A 19,499-nucleotide genomic window follows, 5' to 3' on the forward strand; every position below is an offset into this window, starting at 1 on the left:
TGATAGATAACATAATTACATCATGCTCAAGCCCATGCCCTCAAATCTAAGTCAAATAAGTGTAATTTATTTTGTGACAAACGAACATTTTCGTAGTTTGACGAGGCAATTAATGGCAATGATAACTGTCTAATATGGCTATATTTTTAGCTAACTTACCAATGTGGCTACAATCTGCAATATACATTTTGTCAATAATTATTTATATTACTGTACTATTACATGTTAATAAAATATAAAAAAATATATATTTTATAAAACAAAAAAGTTGTTTGAGATGATGCTTAATTTGATTTAATATGAATTATTGTCATTTATTTTGTTTATTGTTCTCATTGTTTAAAAGTTTGTGTTATGGTTCTGGTGTGAAATAAAGCACAATAATTACATTTAAGACTGTTTCCCTTTTTTTAAGAAAAGTATCGAAAAAGAATCGGAATCGCAATTCTTGACTTGGTATCGGTATCGAAACCAAAATGTTGGTGTCGTGACAACACTAGTAGACACTCAAATAACTTGAAACTGGCAATCGTATAGTGACACATACATACATTGTTTTCAGCAGTGTGAGTTTATCTTGACAAAGGATAGAAATTAAGAAGATTATCAACCTCACCAACACTTTGTGGGTTATGCGTATCTAAATTGTAAAATCTCAAAGCATTTTTTCCATCTATACTCTCATAGTAGAACAGTACCATTTAGTATTATCCCCATGGTCTACTGTTGATTTTCTTTTAACATAAATCTAAAAATAATTGAATCGGCAGCGTAGTATTGTGAAAGCATCGTATTGGGAGATAGAGGATAGAGGCTGGATTGTAGATATTTGTATAACAGAGGGTGAAACAATGTGTAGGAGTACGATCAGACGAGAGAAAGGGAGTGAGACAGACAGACTTCTTCTAAAGGAAACGTGGAGGTGTGTGATGTGAAAGGTCATAAGCTTTGATCCTTCCTCTTTTTCATCTCTCTCTTCTCACTGCGATGTGGTGTCACAAACTCAAACAGATTCACAAATGTGGCCACGTGCACAGACACACGCTGTGAAACACTCTCTCCCCTGTCACCTTTTCCACAGTGCTTGGCAGTTGTCTGTGTAGGCACATGAGAGTCAGACTTTCAAGCTTTGCCCTGAGATGAGAGAGGTGAGCACTTTTAGCATTGATCAACGGATTCACGCCTGTTAAAGTATTTTTTAGTCTGGATCGTGTCTTTTTAGACTTTGCTCTAATCTCGGGATCTACAGCAGTATTTAGAGTATTTCAGAGCAGCCTGTTAGTGGTGTTATTCCAGTTGCATTATGGGAGCCATGATGGCCGCTCTCTCTGTGGAGGCCAGGAGGCGTCTCTCTCACTGCGGCCACAATGCAGCCAGGTACCATCGCTCAGGTAGGCGCTCGTATGGTTTCACTTCCCCAACTATTATCTGTCTTCATTCAACCTTTCATTCACATCTTCACTCTCTCACATTGTCTCTCTTTTTTTCACTCTTACTTCTCTTTCTAAAAGCAGTAATCCAGAGGCTGTCTTGATTCTTTTGGAATTGGTCTCTGCTGATAAGTAAACAGTTTTGTGGTGTTTACGCTCTAAACTTCCAAGAAAATACTTTAGTTGAACAGGTCTGGGAAATCGTTTCCGCTGTAGTCTAAATTAGTTTTGGTTCAGTCATGACTATTCCCACTAACTGTGAACATTAAACCCATTTCTACATTATTGTTCGCTGAATAGTACACTTACTTACAAAGTACATTTACTGCAAAGTTGAGGTAAGTACATGATTAGATTTGTTTCGGTTTAATATGGCTTTACACAACAACAAATGTTTTACTTTTATCTACTGATTATCGACTATCTCTATCAATTTTTCAAATGCCAAAGTCAGTAATCGAGTTCTTCAACGTTTGAGACTTTAATTACATATTTTGTCTCCTCCCTAAGTACTTATGTAGTGGTAGATCTCGAATGCAATGGCATTTTACTTGTAATTGAGTATGTATGGTGGAATTGCTTTTACTTAAAATGGCAATAGTCAAGAATTTATCTTTAATTTATCATTATTAATTGAATTTTGATAAAGCCTTGCTTTGCTATGCAATTCTTGTCAGCCCACTGGGATGATCTGAAAGATAAATGTCATGTGTAAACAACATTGAGCTGCATATATGATAGCATGGTATTGTTTAGCTTGATCTTGCTGAGGTGTCTGACTGAGAGGAAGCAGACTATTGTGTCAGCAGGCAGCGCCAAGCCTACCTTTTAAAAACCTGTTAGTGTCCTAATGGCCTGCTTAGAAGAACCATCATGCTCACACATATACTAGACCCTAAGCTCACTACACCAGCATAAATGTACAAAAGAACAAACATAATTGCACATAAATAGACTCAAGCCCAACCCCTAATGCATCCCATAATAGCTGCTGTACATGCATGGTGTGTTGTGTTGTGTGTGGATGTCACCTGATCCACACTCCTCAACAAAGTGGTAACTAAAATATAAACTTGACCTTTATCCACTGTAAAATTAACCCCCGCAGAGGCTCACTTATTAAAGAATGGTTGCCGTAGAGACTGAAAATAGATTTGTGATTTTATTATTGATGCTTGCTTTGATTTTTCTGGTAAAGTGTAAGAAGCAGATGAAGAGAAAGGCTCCACCACCAGCACCGCACCACAAAGATATATTGATCTCTCTCACTCTGGCCTCCCGTCTGCGTCTCCCAGCTCCAACCAAGTCAATGCATTAAAACACACACACACACCCCTCCATTCCCCGTGTTATCCTGATGCATTAGCGAGTGCAGTCATCAGTTATCCTCTACTGACCCGCAAAACACACAGTCACCACATATATATATATATATATATACACACACACTAATGCTCACAAACACTCATCATACTTCTGCATGTTATCTATGACAAACTGTTGCTTATGTTCCAGGAATCTTAATAATTATAATACTCAGAGTTCTTCTATGCAAAGATGGAGGAGTTAAAGTGTGGGGAGGTGGGAGGTCCCTGCTAGTTGACCTCTGTGTGCCCAAGGCCGGATTAGTACCTCCAGGGGCCCCTGGGCACTGAGCGCTCATGGGCCCCCCCCAACCCACGTACCAACAAGTAACACCACGCCTACCCAATCCTACCAACATGACCAATATTTTGAATTTTCAGTCAATCTGGCATGTCAAATCGCACACCTATTTGTCAAAAGCAGGGACGCAGCCACATAGTTCAACCAAAGCAGGTCTAGCCTTTTGCCCTTTTAGTCAAAAATCACAAGACAAAGATACAATGGATAAGATCCCAAGACAGTGTATGGCTCAGGAATACCTAGGTAATATCACTCAAAACCTCAGAGCAGCACCCGACTTAATGCCAACATATGACTGGCTGGCTGTACAAGTACACAAGGAGTTCTATTAGTTACAAACATTGAGAGTTACAAAAGTAAAATATCTAGTGAAATGGTGTGGTTGCTCAACTAAGTGATCAGTATATGTGATGGAAGAGTGTGTGTGTGTGTGTGTGTGTGTGTGTGTGTGTGTGTGTGTGTGTGTGTGTGTGTGTGTGTGTGTGTGTGTGTGTGTGTGTGTGTGTGTGTGTGTGTGTGTGTGTGTGTGTGTGTGTGTGTGTGTGTGTGTGTGTGTGTGTGTGTGTGTGTGTGAGAGGGAGAGCGTGAGTGTGTGTGTGTGTGTGTGTGTGTGTGTGTGTGTGTGTGTGTGTGTGTGTGTGTGTGTGTGTGTGTGTGTGTGAGAGAGAGAGTGAATGAGTGTGTATGAGAGACAGTGGATCTTATCTTTTAGAAGTGTTTCTTCCTTGCCTTTCTCTTTGAAAAGTCTGTGATCAGGTCATCAAAATCCAGATCCCTCACAAGATCAGACTCGATGGCCATCAAAGAAAGGGCTGAAAGTCTGTTCTGAGCCATGGTTGTCCTAAGTTCATTTTTGATGCGTTTAAGCTGTTGGTTACAGGCAGTGTGAGAACAATCCTGAGCGCAACAAAAACATTGGGGAATATTGTCTGTAGTCCATGTTTAAGCACCTTATCTGGCTCTGTGCTGACAAAAGCCCTAAACTGGATCAGCTCATCTCCTAATGACTTATCCAAGTCAGTAGGATATGATGAGGAGAGAATATTGGCCCGTCTGCGGAGATCAGTGTCATCACAGCACATGTCAAATAGGACTCCAAAGTGATCACGTATGTCTTTGTATGCATCCAGGCGTTTGCTAAGTCCTGAGAGCAACCTGTCAATATTTGACATTGAATGTCTCAACCTGGAATTTTGTACTGCCAGTCAGTACCACCTCGTGCTCCACTGTCTCGTCATCAAATACTCGTCTTTTACCAACACGGTGAGTCTCGTGCTGGTATGTCTGTGTCATGCCATGACAGCCCGGGCAGATGTCTCAAAGTCTGAAAATGTCCCTCGTAGTGATGCAACATAAGTGCGCAGCGATTCCAGAAGTCGCACAGCTGTCATTAGGTCAATGTCTTTCTTTTGCAAGCCAGTGCTCGTAAGCTTGAATTGGTGCAGTACAGTGTCCCAAAATATTGTCAGCAGAGTAGTCTCTAGTTTCCCAAGTTTGCCACACAGCGCAGAGGCCTCTCGCCGTGTGTCCTGGCGCTCTTCGTCATCAGCCGACAACATTTGTAAAGCCCCTCTTATTACAGTGTAATTCTCACAAAGAGCTCTTGTGGAGTCTCCTCTGCAGCTCCATCTTGTACAGGAGAGAGATTTTAGCGTCAGTATGATGTTTTCAGTGAACACTTTATTCCATCGGTGGGTAGAAGCAGAGCAAAAAGCATAAAGTGCTTGAAGTATATCAAAAAACTGGCTTCACGACAACTACTTTCAACACAGTTGACACCAACCAAATTCAAGGAGTGTGCTGCGCACGCAATGTAATGTATGAGTGGGTTGCTTTTCTTGAGATGAGCTTGCAGCCCATTATATTTTCCTGACATGTTGGATGCGTTGTCATAAGCCTGACCATGGCAGTTTGAGAGATCCAGCCCCATATCAATGACCATCTTCATCACACAGTCAGCCAGACTTGACCCAGTGTGACTGTGAATGGGTTCGAATCCAATAAATCTCTCAATAACTTTTCCTTTCTCACTCACAAATCGGAAAACGAAAGTTAATTGGTCGACGTGAGACATGTCAGGTGTAGAATCTACGATGACAGAGAAATACTTTGCTCGCTGTAGTTCTGTTGCTCTTGCTTCCTTTGTTCTGTCACCCATCAAACCAATAAACTCCTCACAGATAGTTGGTGACAAGTATGAAGTCCTACCGCGTCCCTTCTGGCCAAACTTCTGCAAATGATCCTTTAAAAATGGATCAAACTGCACAAGCAGCTCCAGGATTCCCAGGTAGTTCCGGTTATGTGCAGATCCTAAAAGTTCGTAATTTCCCCGGAAAGGAAGCCCCCTCTCACTCAAGAATGTAATCACCGCAACTACACGTCTCAATACATCCTTCCAGTACTGACTTTCTGTGTCGACCTGCATCCCTAGAAAAGCATCCATGAGTTTAGTGCGATGCATAAGTGAAAGTATGCATTTTCTGTGCTCACCACTCGTCTCATGTTCCGTTATCCTCTCGGGATGCTTCCAATCACTAAAGCCGAGATCAAATACATTGCTGTGGCTGTGAGTGGATACAAGTTTGCAGGCAAAACAATAAATTGCTCCGGGAGATGGAGAATAAATAATCCAATCGCGTTGAACGATTTCTCTATTGTGAAGCTGTCTGGTCACCATATCGTTGGTCAGTGAGCGTGTCCGGCCGCTAGCATCGTTCTCCCTCCGAGATGCTGGATACTTCGTTGCCCGATTATGAAAGTATGAAACCTCTTTCATCAAAGTCTCCTCCCGGACATTTCCAGCCCTGATCCCCATTGTGCAGGGTCCTGAGAGACACAGGGAACTTCCGATGAACTCGAACCTTCACCCTGCTCTGTGACGTCCTCGTCAGGCTCGTCTTCATCTTTTTCCTCCTCTTCTACTCGCTGCTGCGTTAGCATGCTAGGTTCAAGGCTAACATTGTTCGCTAGCTCAACAACATCCTCCGTGACCGCCGCCACTGTTCCTTGTGGTTGTTGCTGGCCTATTTTGTCACTTTTTGCTTTTTTGAAAAAGCTATTTATTGTTGGCACATTTTTTAATGCAGCCGCCACTCTCTCTTCTTTTTCTTTCTTTTCGCAGCCCCGCTGGGCGTTTGGCTACCGGCACCCTCCATTTTTTCTGCTCAAGTGACAACATGTGACATGAGTGAGGGTGGGGCTGTGATTCGGCTATACACCATCGCCGCGTAGTAATAAAGTTGAGCACATACATAGTGAGACCTACAGTACAGAGACGGTTTAGAAAATATATGAATTTGACCCTATAGAAAAGCTGTGTTATGTATAGCGAAGAGTGAGTGTCATTTAAAACAATGTATGATGAGTGAGGTTGTGCCCGGAAAAAAAGAAAGAATAATAATAATAATCTTGTGACTGAGGGCCCTCTTTGCTCAAGGGCCCCTGGGCACTTGCCCAGTTTGCCCATATGGTTAATCCGGCCTTGTGTGTGCCAGTCTGTAGGTCTGGCCACACCACACCATAAATCAAAGAAGGGGGTAGGACGTTGTATTGTTAGTATCATAGAGGGTTACTGTGTACACATCAGGCATAGGACCATAATTGCCTTATCAAAAGATGTAAATCACAACCAACACAACATGCAAAATTCAAAGCAAACTAACAAATCAAGAGGCACAAATCTCCCAGGAAGGGTTCCAAACAACCACAAAGAGATGAAACGATTACACAGAAATTAAAAGATCAAACATACTTGCAAAATGACAACCACGAGATGCAAAAACACAACACAGAGATGCAAAAATACCTCAAAGAGATGCCAAAGCACTTCAAAGTCTTGCAAAACTGCCTAATTCAGTCTTTGCGCCTTGCTAGGAGGGCTGGCGGGCCTTTTATATGTCTATTTCCATGTTGTCTTATGTCAATATGTGGAGTTACATATAGCTTTTAATTGATATTATTTCATATTTATTGTTTGTTAGGAATCAATTTCCTCACAGTACCTCTTTGCTCAGAACCAAGGCATCACATATGGGCACGGTTTCGCTTTTGTTTCATGAATGTGCTGTAGTCCGGCCCGACGTCCAAACATTTGTCAACCCACCCCTAAAGAGCTGGATGTGGTGGAGAAAGGAGGGACAGAAACAGAGAGTCAAGCAGAGGGGGGGAGAAAGTCAGCGGTTGGCCAAAGTTATGGAATGACAGGGGGGATGGAGGGAGGAGGAGGAGGGGGCGCAAAGGCGAATCAGATGGAAAGACGGAGAAAAAGGAGGAGTGCGGTGGAGTAAGGAGAGACCACAAGAAGGACGGGATGGGTTCTTGGTGGACAGTGCACTCCAGTTTCAAACCTCAGCCGGAGTGAGTGTACTAAGTGAGTCGAGGGAGGAAAAGTTGCAACAAGAAGCAGCAACAGATACATTCAGGAAGCAGCAGAGAGAGGGAAGAAATGGAAAAATATGTGTTGAGGAGGTAGATGCCAAGGGAGGTTTCATTCCCCACAGCTCCTATCAGGATTTCCCTCCCTGGACGCTGCTGCTCTAAGTGCCTTCTCTACAGGGCCATACTCTTCCATATCGGGACCTGGATTTGGACAAACAGTGAAGTGGACACAATCAGACGGGATCGCTGCGTTGAAAGTTGAAGTATTTGCGGTCAATTCATGTCTGTCCTTTGAGGTTTTAAGTAGACCAAAGAATTAGTGACAGAATCAGCATTATTAGGCTGCATTGGTAAATATTTGAATCAATTACTTGGTTTTTTTAGACAACAGAGGCTGTTCTATGCACTGTTCACTTTGCATGAAAAATTGATTTTTGTATCTTGCCTGACAGGTCAGTTTTAAAACATTATCTCATCCTGAATATTGTTGAGCGGATGTCGCTAAAACCACAGAGTCAGAGTGTTCCCTGCCTGCAGATAGAGAGAATTTACAGTATGTTTTGTTTAGTTTGTTGCTCGTGGTTGGTGCAAATAATGAGGTGAATTATAATTAATGACTAATGTTGTTATTGCGTTTATGGCATGGAAGATGAGAAGACTCTGGTATTGCCTGTCCTGTATTTCATCAAGTCAGTTGTCTGCACCAAATTCTTAGCTTTTTCTCAAAAGACGTTTTTAAACTGAAACCAAGTTGTGATTCAGGAGAGTAAACTATGACGTGAGGACTGATAATAGCTGTTTGGATTAAGAAGTGAGCAGTAACTTGTGTTTTTGACTTTGCTCCTGAGACTGCGTGCAGGAGCAAAGTCTGGAAAGTGAGTCTAAACGTCTCCTTTAATGCACCGTGATAAATGGCTTGTGACACAACCCCCGTTTTCCCTCATGGGTCTAGAGAGGGAAGTTTTCCATATATGTCGGCTTCCACATATTTTCCACTTCAGCATCAGTGTTGACATTACAGCAGCCTTCGTCCAGCCTGCTTGGCCTCGTTCTCATGTGCTCTCCTGGGCCTGGAAACAAACCCATGCCGTCACTCCCCAACCAGACTTGATTCCTGTCACTTGGTGGGCCCCCTCTGTTGAAAACATTTGTTGTTGACTGGCCTGGTCTAGCAGTGCTCGTGCCGACCCAGGCTCCCTCTCCTCTCTCTCCGGGGGCCAGGCCTTCTGAGGCAGGCTTGGCCCTGAGTGGGCCCCCCCACCCGGGAAGCCATGGGGATCCAGGGCATGGAGCTGTTTGCCATTGGCGTGGTCATCATCCTTTTCATGGCAGTTCTCAAGCAGTTTGGCATCTTGGAGCCCATGTCCTCATTTGAAGGTAAGGGCCCATCTGAGCCCACTATGATGACTCACTACTGTCAGCTGTAGAAACACTATATAGGAGTTAATAGAAGGCTTATAACACACTATAATGTATTTTTTATGCAAAGAGGAGGATGTATAGAGATCCAATAAAATGTATATTATCAATCCTTAATAAAAACTGATTTAATTTAAGGTTTAAGTATGTGGTCATTCAGTATTTAATATATCTGCTAATAACTACAATAGTGTCTTTATAATCGATTTATTTATTTACAAGTTCATATACTGCCTTCCATTGGTAAATACAGGGCTAGAGTGAGATTAAAGTTATAACATTTACGTTTTATCTATTAAACCTGCAGCTTTGTTTTTATATACTACAGTTTTGGTAAAACAAATAACATAATGTTGTTGCAAGATGAAGTTCACCTACTATTACTTAAGATAATACAGTTCCTAAAAAACATTTGATTATCTGAAAGTAGCAAAGTAATTTATTATTCCTTATTTTTAAAGCCCATACAAGCACTTATTATTGTTTAAATATACCCTAGTAGAGATCTTTGGGAAAGAGCTAGTGCTTCTACCCAAGTCATTATCTTTCCACTTTGCCTTCCATACTACAGTAGTAGCTAAAGTAACGTTTATTTATATTTCCCTGTCTAGATCATACATCACAAGATGCTTCACACTAAAGTGAGTCATAAAGTACATACACAATATGAGAGTAATACATTAAACAAAGATTGGGCATGCAGGTTTGAATGGCTAATTTAACATCTGGCCAACAGGGACAACATTTGAAAATGTGTGTTTCAAAGTTGATCTTCAAGAATAAATGCATACAAAAATAAATGAATCGTTTCCAAGGTGTCTAGTAAGCTGACGATGTAACCTCAATGTTTTTACAGCTCTCTGTGCTCTGTCCCCTCATTAACCTTTCAGCTCTCTACTATGTAATAAGTAAACATAAAGAAATAAAAATGTATATAGTATAACTATAGAAACATGTACGTACTTTTTTAGTATGTTCAAGCATGAACGTTATGTTTTTATCAGAAAAAGCACCATAGTGGAAAAAGGCTAATGGCTAAGTGTTTTATTTTGCCTACAAAGAAAGATACCAAAAACCCTTGATGGGCCACTTGACAGTGTACGTTTGGGACAGTACCAGAGACATCAGATGCTTTTTGAAAGCTACGCTCTTTGATTAGAGGTCTGGGCTGAAGGCCAGCCAGTCAGAGTGCCCTGCAGCTGCTGTGCCAAGACAATTACAGCAGCAAGGCTCCCGCCGGCACATTAGTGCTTCTCGTATAGTTCTGTATCATAAGTAATAAATTCACCAAAAACACAAGTAATGTCCTTTCATAATTGATCACTCTTCTCAATCCTTCCAACTTTATACTCCTCCTCCTCCTCCTCCTCCTCCTCCTCCTCCTCCTCCTCCTCCTCCTCCCCCACTCTGGCACTGCCCACACCCCGGTTTAGCATTACTTCACTTCAATTATACATGCAGTATCGAACAGGCTTTCTCTGGGGCCGCCTAAATATGGAGCCTGGAGTACTCCTCCAGGATCCTGAAGGTCACTGGCCATCACGCAGTAGCCTCCAAAATACTCAACATGCATCTTTAATCCTATAATTACTTCATCCTTTCCCAGTGAGAGTCATCTACTATCTTCATTATCTCTTCAGCATCTTCTCATCAACATTTTAACTGTTTGGCAGCAGATATTTGATATATTTTGTCCCTCAAATGTTCAGCTGCCTGCATTAAAATTAGGGAAAAGTCACTCGTACCCTCGCGATTTTCAGGATTCACAAGACCAGATGTTGAGCTCTTTGTTTACCGGAATTTGTTAGAATTAGATTCTAAACACAGCCCTGCTATAAATATAGAAATGTTATCGAGACTCACGCTGTGGTGCAGATTCGGGTCTGCTGTCAATATCAGATCTTTCTTGTTGAGTCTTTAAAAAAACTGTTACATTTGCAAAAGGGTAGAAGATCAATGCACGGTATAAAACCCAAATATCTTTATTTTATAATGTCAAACTAAGAAAAGTGGTCAAAGTTTCACATCAACCAAGCTGAAATCAAAAGTTGCTGGGAAAAAATACACAAAGAATAAACTGATGATCAACATGATTGCCAGGTAGTTGTTAGTTTTATTGATGTATTGATTAAATGTTTACATATCATGTACATTTATATATCCTATTACTCTTATTTATCTACAATTTCATAACAGAAATGTAATGGATTAAATAGAATTCAGTGTAATAGCAATCTAATGGTTTAAGTAGAATTCAGTATTTAGGTTTGACTGACCAAAAATGCTATGTTGAAGAAGTGACTGACTGAATCAGTTCCAAAATGTTTTTTGGGCTCTTCCGGCTTGTGTAGCTTTCTAAAAAGAAACACAGACAATGGAAGATAGTAAAAGTACTTTACTGTCCATTGAGGCAAACTCAGTTATAGCCCCACCTCTCAAAATAACAACAATTGTTCTAGCAGAGTAGTTTTATTTGTAATAACGCATGTCCGAAAGACATTTTTGATTCTGTGCTCTCAGATTTTCCACTTTCAGCATAAACATCGGCACATTAGATGTCTTTTATTCATCAACAGCCCAATCAGGCCTGGTAGCTGATATGGTGCATTGGTCATCAGCACTCAAGACAAAAATGGTTGATGATAAAAATGTGTGTGTTTGGTGTGTGTGTGTGTGTACGTGTTTGATGTTCAGTTAAATGGTCTGTTGCAGTTGTCTCAGTCAGGTCTGCTCAGATGTCGATTTTGGGATCAGTCCAGCTCGCTCCTATTTTGGGAAGAAATGTGATGCCAGCAGTAGCCTCGTCTGTAGAAATGTATCCTGAGGTGCTCTGATAACAACATCTGGTATTTTGACCCTGCATTTGACTCTCTCGTGTAGGATATTTTAGTAGTGAGTAACATTGATATAAAGAGACGTGGAGGAAATGAGTAGTTTCATTATTTATTTGTGGCTCTTTCCATGATTGGTACATGGAATATTCCATCCCATTCCATTTTGTTCTACTTTATGCTTCTATACACGTCACTGGCTCGTATTTTATTTCACAGTTTTTATTTGACAGCTTTATTACGTCAAAGATTGAAATTAAGATTAATAATACCAAGTATAATCATCAGGTAAAATAATTTTTTTTTATCTCTGGTTAAATTCACAAGCTGCCCTGCAGTAAACAAAGTGAGCAAAATATCGAATCCACTCTTACTGGTGGTGAGCTACAAGTGCATTTAAGTGTATTTTGATGAATTTCTTTTCAGAATTTGATTTTGAATGCAGGACTTTTCAGGTCATTTTTTTACTTTTGTTATTTTTGAGTTGAAATTATCACTATAAATAAATAACATAACATGTAAGTCAACTAATAAACTATTAAAGTATAGCAGTATATAAAGTAAATAAAATATGCCCCAAGCAACAACATACAAGTGATGTACACATAGATGCATTGATGATTACAATCTTCAATCACAGCAGCCTGCTGAAGGAGCAGCAGTAACTGATTTATACACTTTTTGTGTACCACACAGAGTCCCCCAGCTCGTATTAGTGGGGGCTGTATACAGTACATCCTGAGAGGAATTCTGCAGGTAAATCTTAGGGCTGAAAAAAATACTGTTTACTCCTCTGAAAGTGCAAAAAAACAGAATGAGCATCTATGTTGATATTCTCCTAAAAGATGCTCAAAGTAGTGCTCTCTGTCACCTCATCAAAACACATCAGCTCTATAAAAAATGTAACTAGTCATTTAGTTAAATCCATCTGTCTGTCTTTATATTGGTACAGTTTATAATTGGGTACATTTTTCACGTGAAGGGTGATTCTGTCACCATTAAGACATCACATCCACAGAGCAAAGGACCTTAATGGTGAATAGAGAAAGTGATACATGTTTTTCTATGATGAGGTTCCCTGTTCAAACTACAAGGTGTCTGTGTCTGTTGTTTCATTGGTCTCCACTAGAGGGAGTATTTATTACATGAGTGTGAGTGTGTGACACTATTGAATCTGTGTTAGGAACCCCAGGAGAGACGGGAACAATTAGAAAGTGGATCACAGCCTGGCTGGGAAAATTGGATTCAGGACACCTGTTATCTTTTCTCTCTGCACTCTCCGGTTTCTTAAAACAAATTGTTTTGTGTGTGTCACATTTAGAAAAAAAACAATCATCTCTGTTAGTTTTTCCCATTTAAAGCGTCGGTGTTTATGCCTTTTCTGTAATGTATTAGTTAGTTTAATGGAACATGTAGAAATGCAGCTGGTTCCCCGGGTGTTCAAAGGTTAATTAGCAGAAAATAAGATGTGAGATGGAGGGAGGGATAAGAGGAGGAAGCAGCAGTGGAGGATGTTGGATGCTGTGTTTTTATTGAAGAGCTTTGTCACCAAGTCGAGGAGGTATCTTCTTCAGAGGGACCCCAAATCAACTTGTTCATATAACCTGCATGTGTGTGTCTGAGCTTCATCTCTTTCCCGTTGGATTTCCCATGGATTAACGATGTAGTCCAGATTTTTGGAAGGGATTTTTTTATCCCTCTCTTTTTTTAGAGATATTTTTACTGCAGTAATCTGTTGGCCTTATAAAGGAGTTGGACGCTCAGACCATGCTCTTAGCTGCGGAGAATATCCTGAACGATCCACAAGAGTAGGAGAGAACACAAGGGGCAATAAAACGGCAGTCAATTAAAAATAGGCAGAGTTAAATGGAGCAACAGAAATTGCAGGGAAAAAAACGAGACAGAAAAGGAGTGATGAGTGAGTGACATTGTTTCAGAGACAGGAGGAGGAGAGACGGATGGACTTTTAGAAAGTCCAAGTATGTAGTAAAAAGGGGAAAAAAGAGAATAACCATGGAGGGTCCGACAGAAGGAGAGGGGAAGATGATTGTGAGGTGGGAGACAGAGGGACTCCAGACTGTGGGCATCGTCTGCCTGGTGATCATGTTCCTCAAACTGATGCACCTGCTGGGCCTCATCGACATCACGGAGACCGGTGAGACGGGACAGGAGGAGAAGGGAGCGAGGAGGAGGCTGGACTTACATTTGTTTTACTCTTATCCACTTAGAAGTAGATGTTTGTGAATGTTTTTGATGCAAATCTGAGTAAACTATGACCGTAGTAGTTGGTGAAAGAGTTCATATAAAGCTTTCTGATCATCTAGGATCATGTAAAAGGCTACTATGGAAAAACCGATATGACTTAAAAGGGATGATAATAATAATAGACTATTTGTTATTGTCAGCAAATCCCATGATCAGATACTCCTTCCACTTCTTCATCTGAGCCCTATACTTATTTTAAGAGGTGTATTGTTTAAAATTTTAAACAAACAGGAGCATCCCAAACTAAATTGTGCATTTATTGGGAACTATTTCCAGATAGGATTGAACACATCTTTAGTGCTCTAGTGAGTATTGACAACACCAAGGGCCCATTTTACGCAAATCTTGACTTAAGGTTCACAGAGTTTTACATGTTTGAAGATGATATGTTAAGGCCAACATTGAATGTATGACCTTTTATGTTCCACGGCGGTTTACCTTTTTCATTTTTGAAGGAGGTCAGAAGGTCGTCTCCTGCTGTCTGCTTCCCGCTGATCTCCACACGATCCAATATCAAGAAATGTTTAAACTTCCTCTGCTGTGGTTTTTATTTTTCACACAAGTATTGCATCTCACTGCTCTGCTGGAGGTTTTATCAGAATATAACTTGATCAGTATTTTACATTGGACCGCTCAGCGTGATCTGACGTGTTTTCTTTGTTTTTTTCCCCTCTTACTATCGCTCTCTCACTGTTCTCCATTTACTCTCTTTCACTCCATCTTGGTTTCAACACCCCTCCTCCTCCTCTGTTCTCTCTGTCTAAAGATGGTGAGTATAGTAACAACACGAACTTTGAGAACACTTCTCTCCCCCCTTTTTCGAATGGTTCCTTTTTTCCCACTCGTGCAGTACTTTCTCTAAGTGTGTGGAAACCGGTAACCAATTTGATTTGAGTGGCTCGTTTTTTAAAGCAGACAGATCAAAATGTTTTGTGACATTTCCACCACAAAGAAAGTACCTCCTCTTCTTTTTTTACTCCCCTTCTTTTCCATATAGTTTTTTCTAAATCTCTCTCTTACACTGGCACGTTTTCCCCACCTGCTCTTTAACAAATGCCTCTCTGTTGAATGTGTGATCCCACCCCTCCCCGAATGTTGACCTGCATCCACACGCTGAATGTCTGCCCCATCCTCCCCTCTTTTTCTCTCCATCTTTCTCCCTCTACATCTCTTCCTGTTTGTCTGTCTCTTCCTTCCACAGACAGCAGCGACAGTGACCTGGAGCTGTCGACGGTGCGTCACCAGCCGGAGGGTCTCGACCAGCTGCAGGCTCAGACCAAGTTCACCAGGAAGGAGCTGCAGTCCCTCTACCGAGGCTTCAAGAACGTACGTCCTCTTCATGGCTTTACCACCATTACTAGGCTTTATATAGACTTGGGTTATTCTGAATACATCTTCTTTTTCTTCCTCTTTTGAGCAGGAGTGTCCCAGTGGGCTGGTTGATGAGGAGACATTCAAGACCATCTATTCTCAGTTCTTTCCCCAAGGAGGTTAGACGTTAAAACAATCTCTCTCCTTTCTGTCATTTCTTCTTAGGGAATGTTTGAAAATGACTTCGGAGGATGTGGGGAAGAGAAGGTTTATGTGTTATGTCTTGGTCTGAAATATTTAGGAAAGAACATTTTCTCTCAAACTCTTCATAAGATTTACTGTAAAAATACAGTTATTTGATACGGCAATATGCTCATTGGTTATCAGACTTATACTGTAGATGTAGTTCAGAAGGGGCCTGCTACACAAATACAAACTAGTAATTATGACAGGAACAGAAGTGGAAGTCATTTGACATAGTATAAAAGACACTGATATCTCCTGTTTAACTGACAGCATTAGTGTGTGGATAAAGTAGAGTTAATCCATTTTGTATAAGTAAAACTTCTTCATTTTAAGAAATGGCAGACGTAAAAGTAGTGTAGTTTTACAAAAATAATGGGACTAAAATAATTTGGTAAGGCATCAAGACTACAATAAGTAATTTGAGTTGTCAAATAGCTGTGCTCGAGTGAAAGTAAGATATTTCCCTCTGGCATAAATACAACTTTTTTTGCGCACAGATGCCACAACCTACGCTCACTTCCTCTTCAACGCATTTGACATCGACAGAAACGGTTCAATCCGCTTCGAGGACTTTGTCATCGGCCTGTCGGTGCTGCTCAGAGGATCAGTCACCGAGAAGCTCAACTGGGCCTTCAACCTTTACGACATTAATAAAGACGGCTACATCACCAAAGAGGTTTGTTTGGGACATCTCCAGAATTTTAACAAAATCCAGGAAATTGTGCATGTTACAATAACATCCATGCTTCTCCTAATTACTTAATGCTTTCTGACTGAGCTGTATCTATCATGAGAGATCCGATGTTAATTCCTGACTTCTCTCTGCTTTTGTCTTCTCCTCATCAGGAGATGCTGGCAATTATGCAGTCTATCTACGACATGATGGGGAGGTACACTTACCCCTGTGTGCGAGATGAAGCACCCTCTGAACACGTGGACAAGTTCTTCCAGGTCCTGAATGCACACCAATTCAAAACACACACTTTGCTACAACACTTCTTTTTGAAAATAAAAAAAGACCCTTTAAATAATTTTCTCCAATGTGTCCTCTGTCTGTGTATTTCTCCAACAGAAAATGGATAAAAACCGAGATGGAGTAGTGACTATTGAGGAGTTCATTGAGACCTGTCAGAAGGTGATGACTTAAACTGTATCTATGTTACACATCAATTAAAAGTGTAATGTCTAAGATTGTAAATCTGAAACTTCTCTTCTTCAGACTTTTGGTGACAGATGTTTTTCTTCTTGATTTTCCAGGACGAGAACATCATGAACTCCATGCAGCTGTTTGAGAATGTGATATAAGGGAACCCCCCTGCACAAAACACTAAAACAAAGCACGCCCACCTCAAACTCACCCTGGCACATAATGTAGGTACTCTAAAGGCATAGGAACTAGACTTTTTTTCTTTCTATGTCTCGCTATGCTCCTTTCGCTGTATCCTGCAAACTGCTTCTGGATTGAAAAGACTGATACGGACAGAAGGAGAGAAGAGCTTCCTGTGTAAAAATTCCCATCTGTCTAGTGTGTCTTTGTGTCCTAAATGAAGAAAACTGAAAATCTTCCCGAGATTTATCGTCAGACCAAAATAATCAACAAGATATGGAGATGGTCACAATACTCCTCTGACCTGAGCACACAAGGATATGAGCTAAAAGCACTAATCTGTGTTTCTCTCTCTCTCTCTCACACACACACACACACACACACACACACACACACACACACACACACACACACACACACACACACACACACACACACACACACACACACACACACACACACACACACACACACACACACACGCGCGCGCACACACCAACACACAAACCTGCTGTTTCCTCAAAAGTTTTTAAGCACCAGATGAAGTGAACTAGTAAGTTAAAATTAAATCAAGAAAAAAAGAGAGAAATAATGTAAAGCATGTTTGTCATCAAATATGTGATGTGGAATTAGCTTGCACTACAGTTTTATGACTATGTATCATATGCGCCTGAAGTAAAGACACTGTATATACCTGCACCTGAAACACCACCGGTGTGTATGTATATATGTATAGTTAATAGTTATAGATAGATATATATCCCACCTTGTATTGTTCTCATCTGTGCTGAACCGGGTGATAAAACAGGACCTGAACGTTTTATTTATTTGAGGAATTTCTGTTTAGTAGCAGTTCTTTGCTGATTATACACATTTTTCCTTTTTTCTATTTTGGAAGTTTATGTTTAGCTGGTCAAATTGGAAATGTGAGTTTGTATGAAAAGAAACAAAATGACTGTTAAACGTTTCTCCTTACTCTGAATTAAGGCTTTCTTTCTCTTGTTTTTTCAGTATCTCCAAGCATGCTGACTCTTAAGTGCCACAGTATTGTGTTCAGTACAGTAGGACCTTTGTGATGTCGGTTTATTAAAGACAATGTCAACAGCTGCGACTTCTCTACATTTCTCTTCTGCATTCAGATGACGAGGCGTCAAACATTGTGATGAATAAACTGACATTAACCCTTATAATCCCCAGCCAAAAGCTGTTTTCATTTGTCAGCCCAACAAAATCTAAAAAAAATTCTTTTTCAAACTAACTATGGCTGATTGATGTTAGTAAATGCATTTGTATAGACTTGAAGACTAGAAGTTGAGATATGACAGCTCATTACAGAATGCTAAAAAACTAACCAGTTTATTACGTGAGGTTTTTGTTGAAGCTCCTAGCAACGAGGTGCTTCATAACCAATGTATAAAATAGAACACTATCTAAATATCAAAGATTATATCAGAGTCACTTGGAGGATCAACACCTAAAATATGAAAAATTCATTTAACCATTATAATGTTTTCTATCTCAAATGCCCATATGGACATTTTAAAAAGGGCATTTGTGTATTTCGAACCCTTGGCATGAAGTATGTGGGAGAAAGACTTGAAACTGATTTTGATTATCTTGATGAATCAAAACATTTAAGAAATAGAGACGGATTCCTTTTGATGTCAATAATTTTAAGTTGACCTGTTGCAAAACTGAATGTACCTTTTCCAGTGTGGGTGGCCTTTGCTTGATTTTGTATTCCTTTTTTTGTGGGTTTTCTGTCTGGGACTATGTGTCATATACTTTTGTCTATGCTGTTGCCTGTCTTGGCAAGGTCTTCATTGTGAAGGATATTATTGATCTCAATGGGATGCTCACTCTTTATTGTTACAGTTAATTTTGCTCGTAAGGACCGGAGTTGTTGATAAGTCAGCAATATATCAATTCAGCAATATATCAATTCAAATGTTTTAATCTGAAAAGATTTTAAAAAGCTTGCGAGCAAGTGAGACATATGAGTATTCATGCACGTGTACAGTTCAATTGATACCCTTGTGAAAACACAATTTACTGCTGCAGCTCCTTTTGTGTTGAATGTCTTTGTATTGTTGACTTAATTGTGTGACATATGAACATTTTACATTACATGTTACTTGTTAGACGCTTTTATCCAAAGCGACTTACATACTCAATACTGTGGACAATCCCCACAGGAGCAATCTGGGGTGAAGTGTCTTGCCCAGGGACACAACGACATGCTGACTGCAGTGGGGTTTGAACCTGTGCTCCCCTGATCCGAACACCAATTTGATGCGCTAAAAAGATCACGGCCCGCAGAGAATCATGTTAGGCAGGTTATCGGGGAATGTGTATTTCACTGCAGTTACTTATTACAATTCACTATATAGACTTATTAATAATAATCAGTTTTATAACTTAAACCCAGAGCCCTCATAAACACTGTTAACCTGAAAAGGAAAAGATTCAGTATTCAGTTATTTCCTTTATGTCTCGCGAGTTACTAATAATAGTAAATCACTTAATTTAAACATGGCAGACAAAAATGGACAAGAATAAAAACGTGCGTAATGCGTTCATATAGGCTACTATGGGTTTCACGGACGTATTTAGGACTACAGTGTGAAT

At 40.3% G+C, this 19,499-nt stretch overlaps 1 protein-coding gene across 3 annotated transcripts; it reads left to right on the forward strand.

Moving 5' to 3' along the window:
• Window positions 1–7,380: 7,380 nt before the first annotated feature.
• On the forward strand, window positions 7,381–17,975 carry kcnip3b (Kv channel interacting protein 3b, calsenilin). 3 transcript variants are annotated; one of them, XM_071204359.1, is made up of 7 exons: window positions 7,381–8,849; window positions 15,189–15,313; window positions 15,408–15,477; window positions 16,042–16,220; window positions 16,391–16,495; window positions 16,617–16,679; window positions 16,802–17,975. In XM_071204359.1, exons 1-7 carry the CDS (start codon window positions 8,744–8,746, stop codon window positions 16,847–16,849), a joined length of 696 nt encoding a protein of 231 aa, XP_071060460.1. In that variant the 5' UTR covers window positions 7,381–8,743; the 3' UTR covers window positions 16,850–17,975. The 3 variants fall into 3 exon arrangements, 2 of the variants coding, with proteins under 2 accessions (XP_071060460.1, XP_071060461.1); XM_071204360.1 differs by lacking the exon at window positions 7,381–8,849 and adding an exon at window positions 13,290–13,877; XR_004552838.2 differs by lacking the exon at window positions 7,381–8,849 and having other exon boundaries at window positions 15,065–15,313; window positions 16,802–16,915; window positions 17,883–17,975.
• Window positions 17,976–19,499: the final 1,524 nt, after the last annotated feature.

Source organism: Pseudochaenichthys georgianus, chromosome 9 (genome assembly GCF_902827115.2).
Source record: "Pseudochaenichthys georgianus chromosome 9, fPseGeo1.2, whole genome shotgun sequence".
Classification (NCBI taxonomy): domain Eukaryota; kingdom Metazoa; phylum Chordata; class Actinopteri; order Perciformes; family Channichthyidae; genus Pseudochaenichthys; species Pseudochaenichthys georgianus.

Coding starts and splice junctions, on each gene's coding strand:
- kcnip3b (XM_071204360.1), top strand. CDS start 13,736: ATGGAGGGTCCGACAGAAGGAGAGGGGAAGATGATTGTGAGGTGGGAG. Junction 16,496..16,616: donor ACGTGGACAAGTTCTTCCAG/GTCCTGAATGCA, acceptor TTTCTCCAACAG/AAAATGGATAAAAACCGAGA. Junction 16,680..16,801: donor TCATTGAGACCTGTCAGAAG/GTGATGACTTAA, acceptor TTGATTTTCCAG/GACGAGAACATCATGAACTC.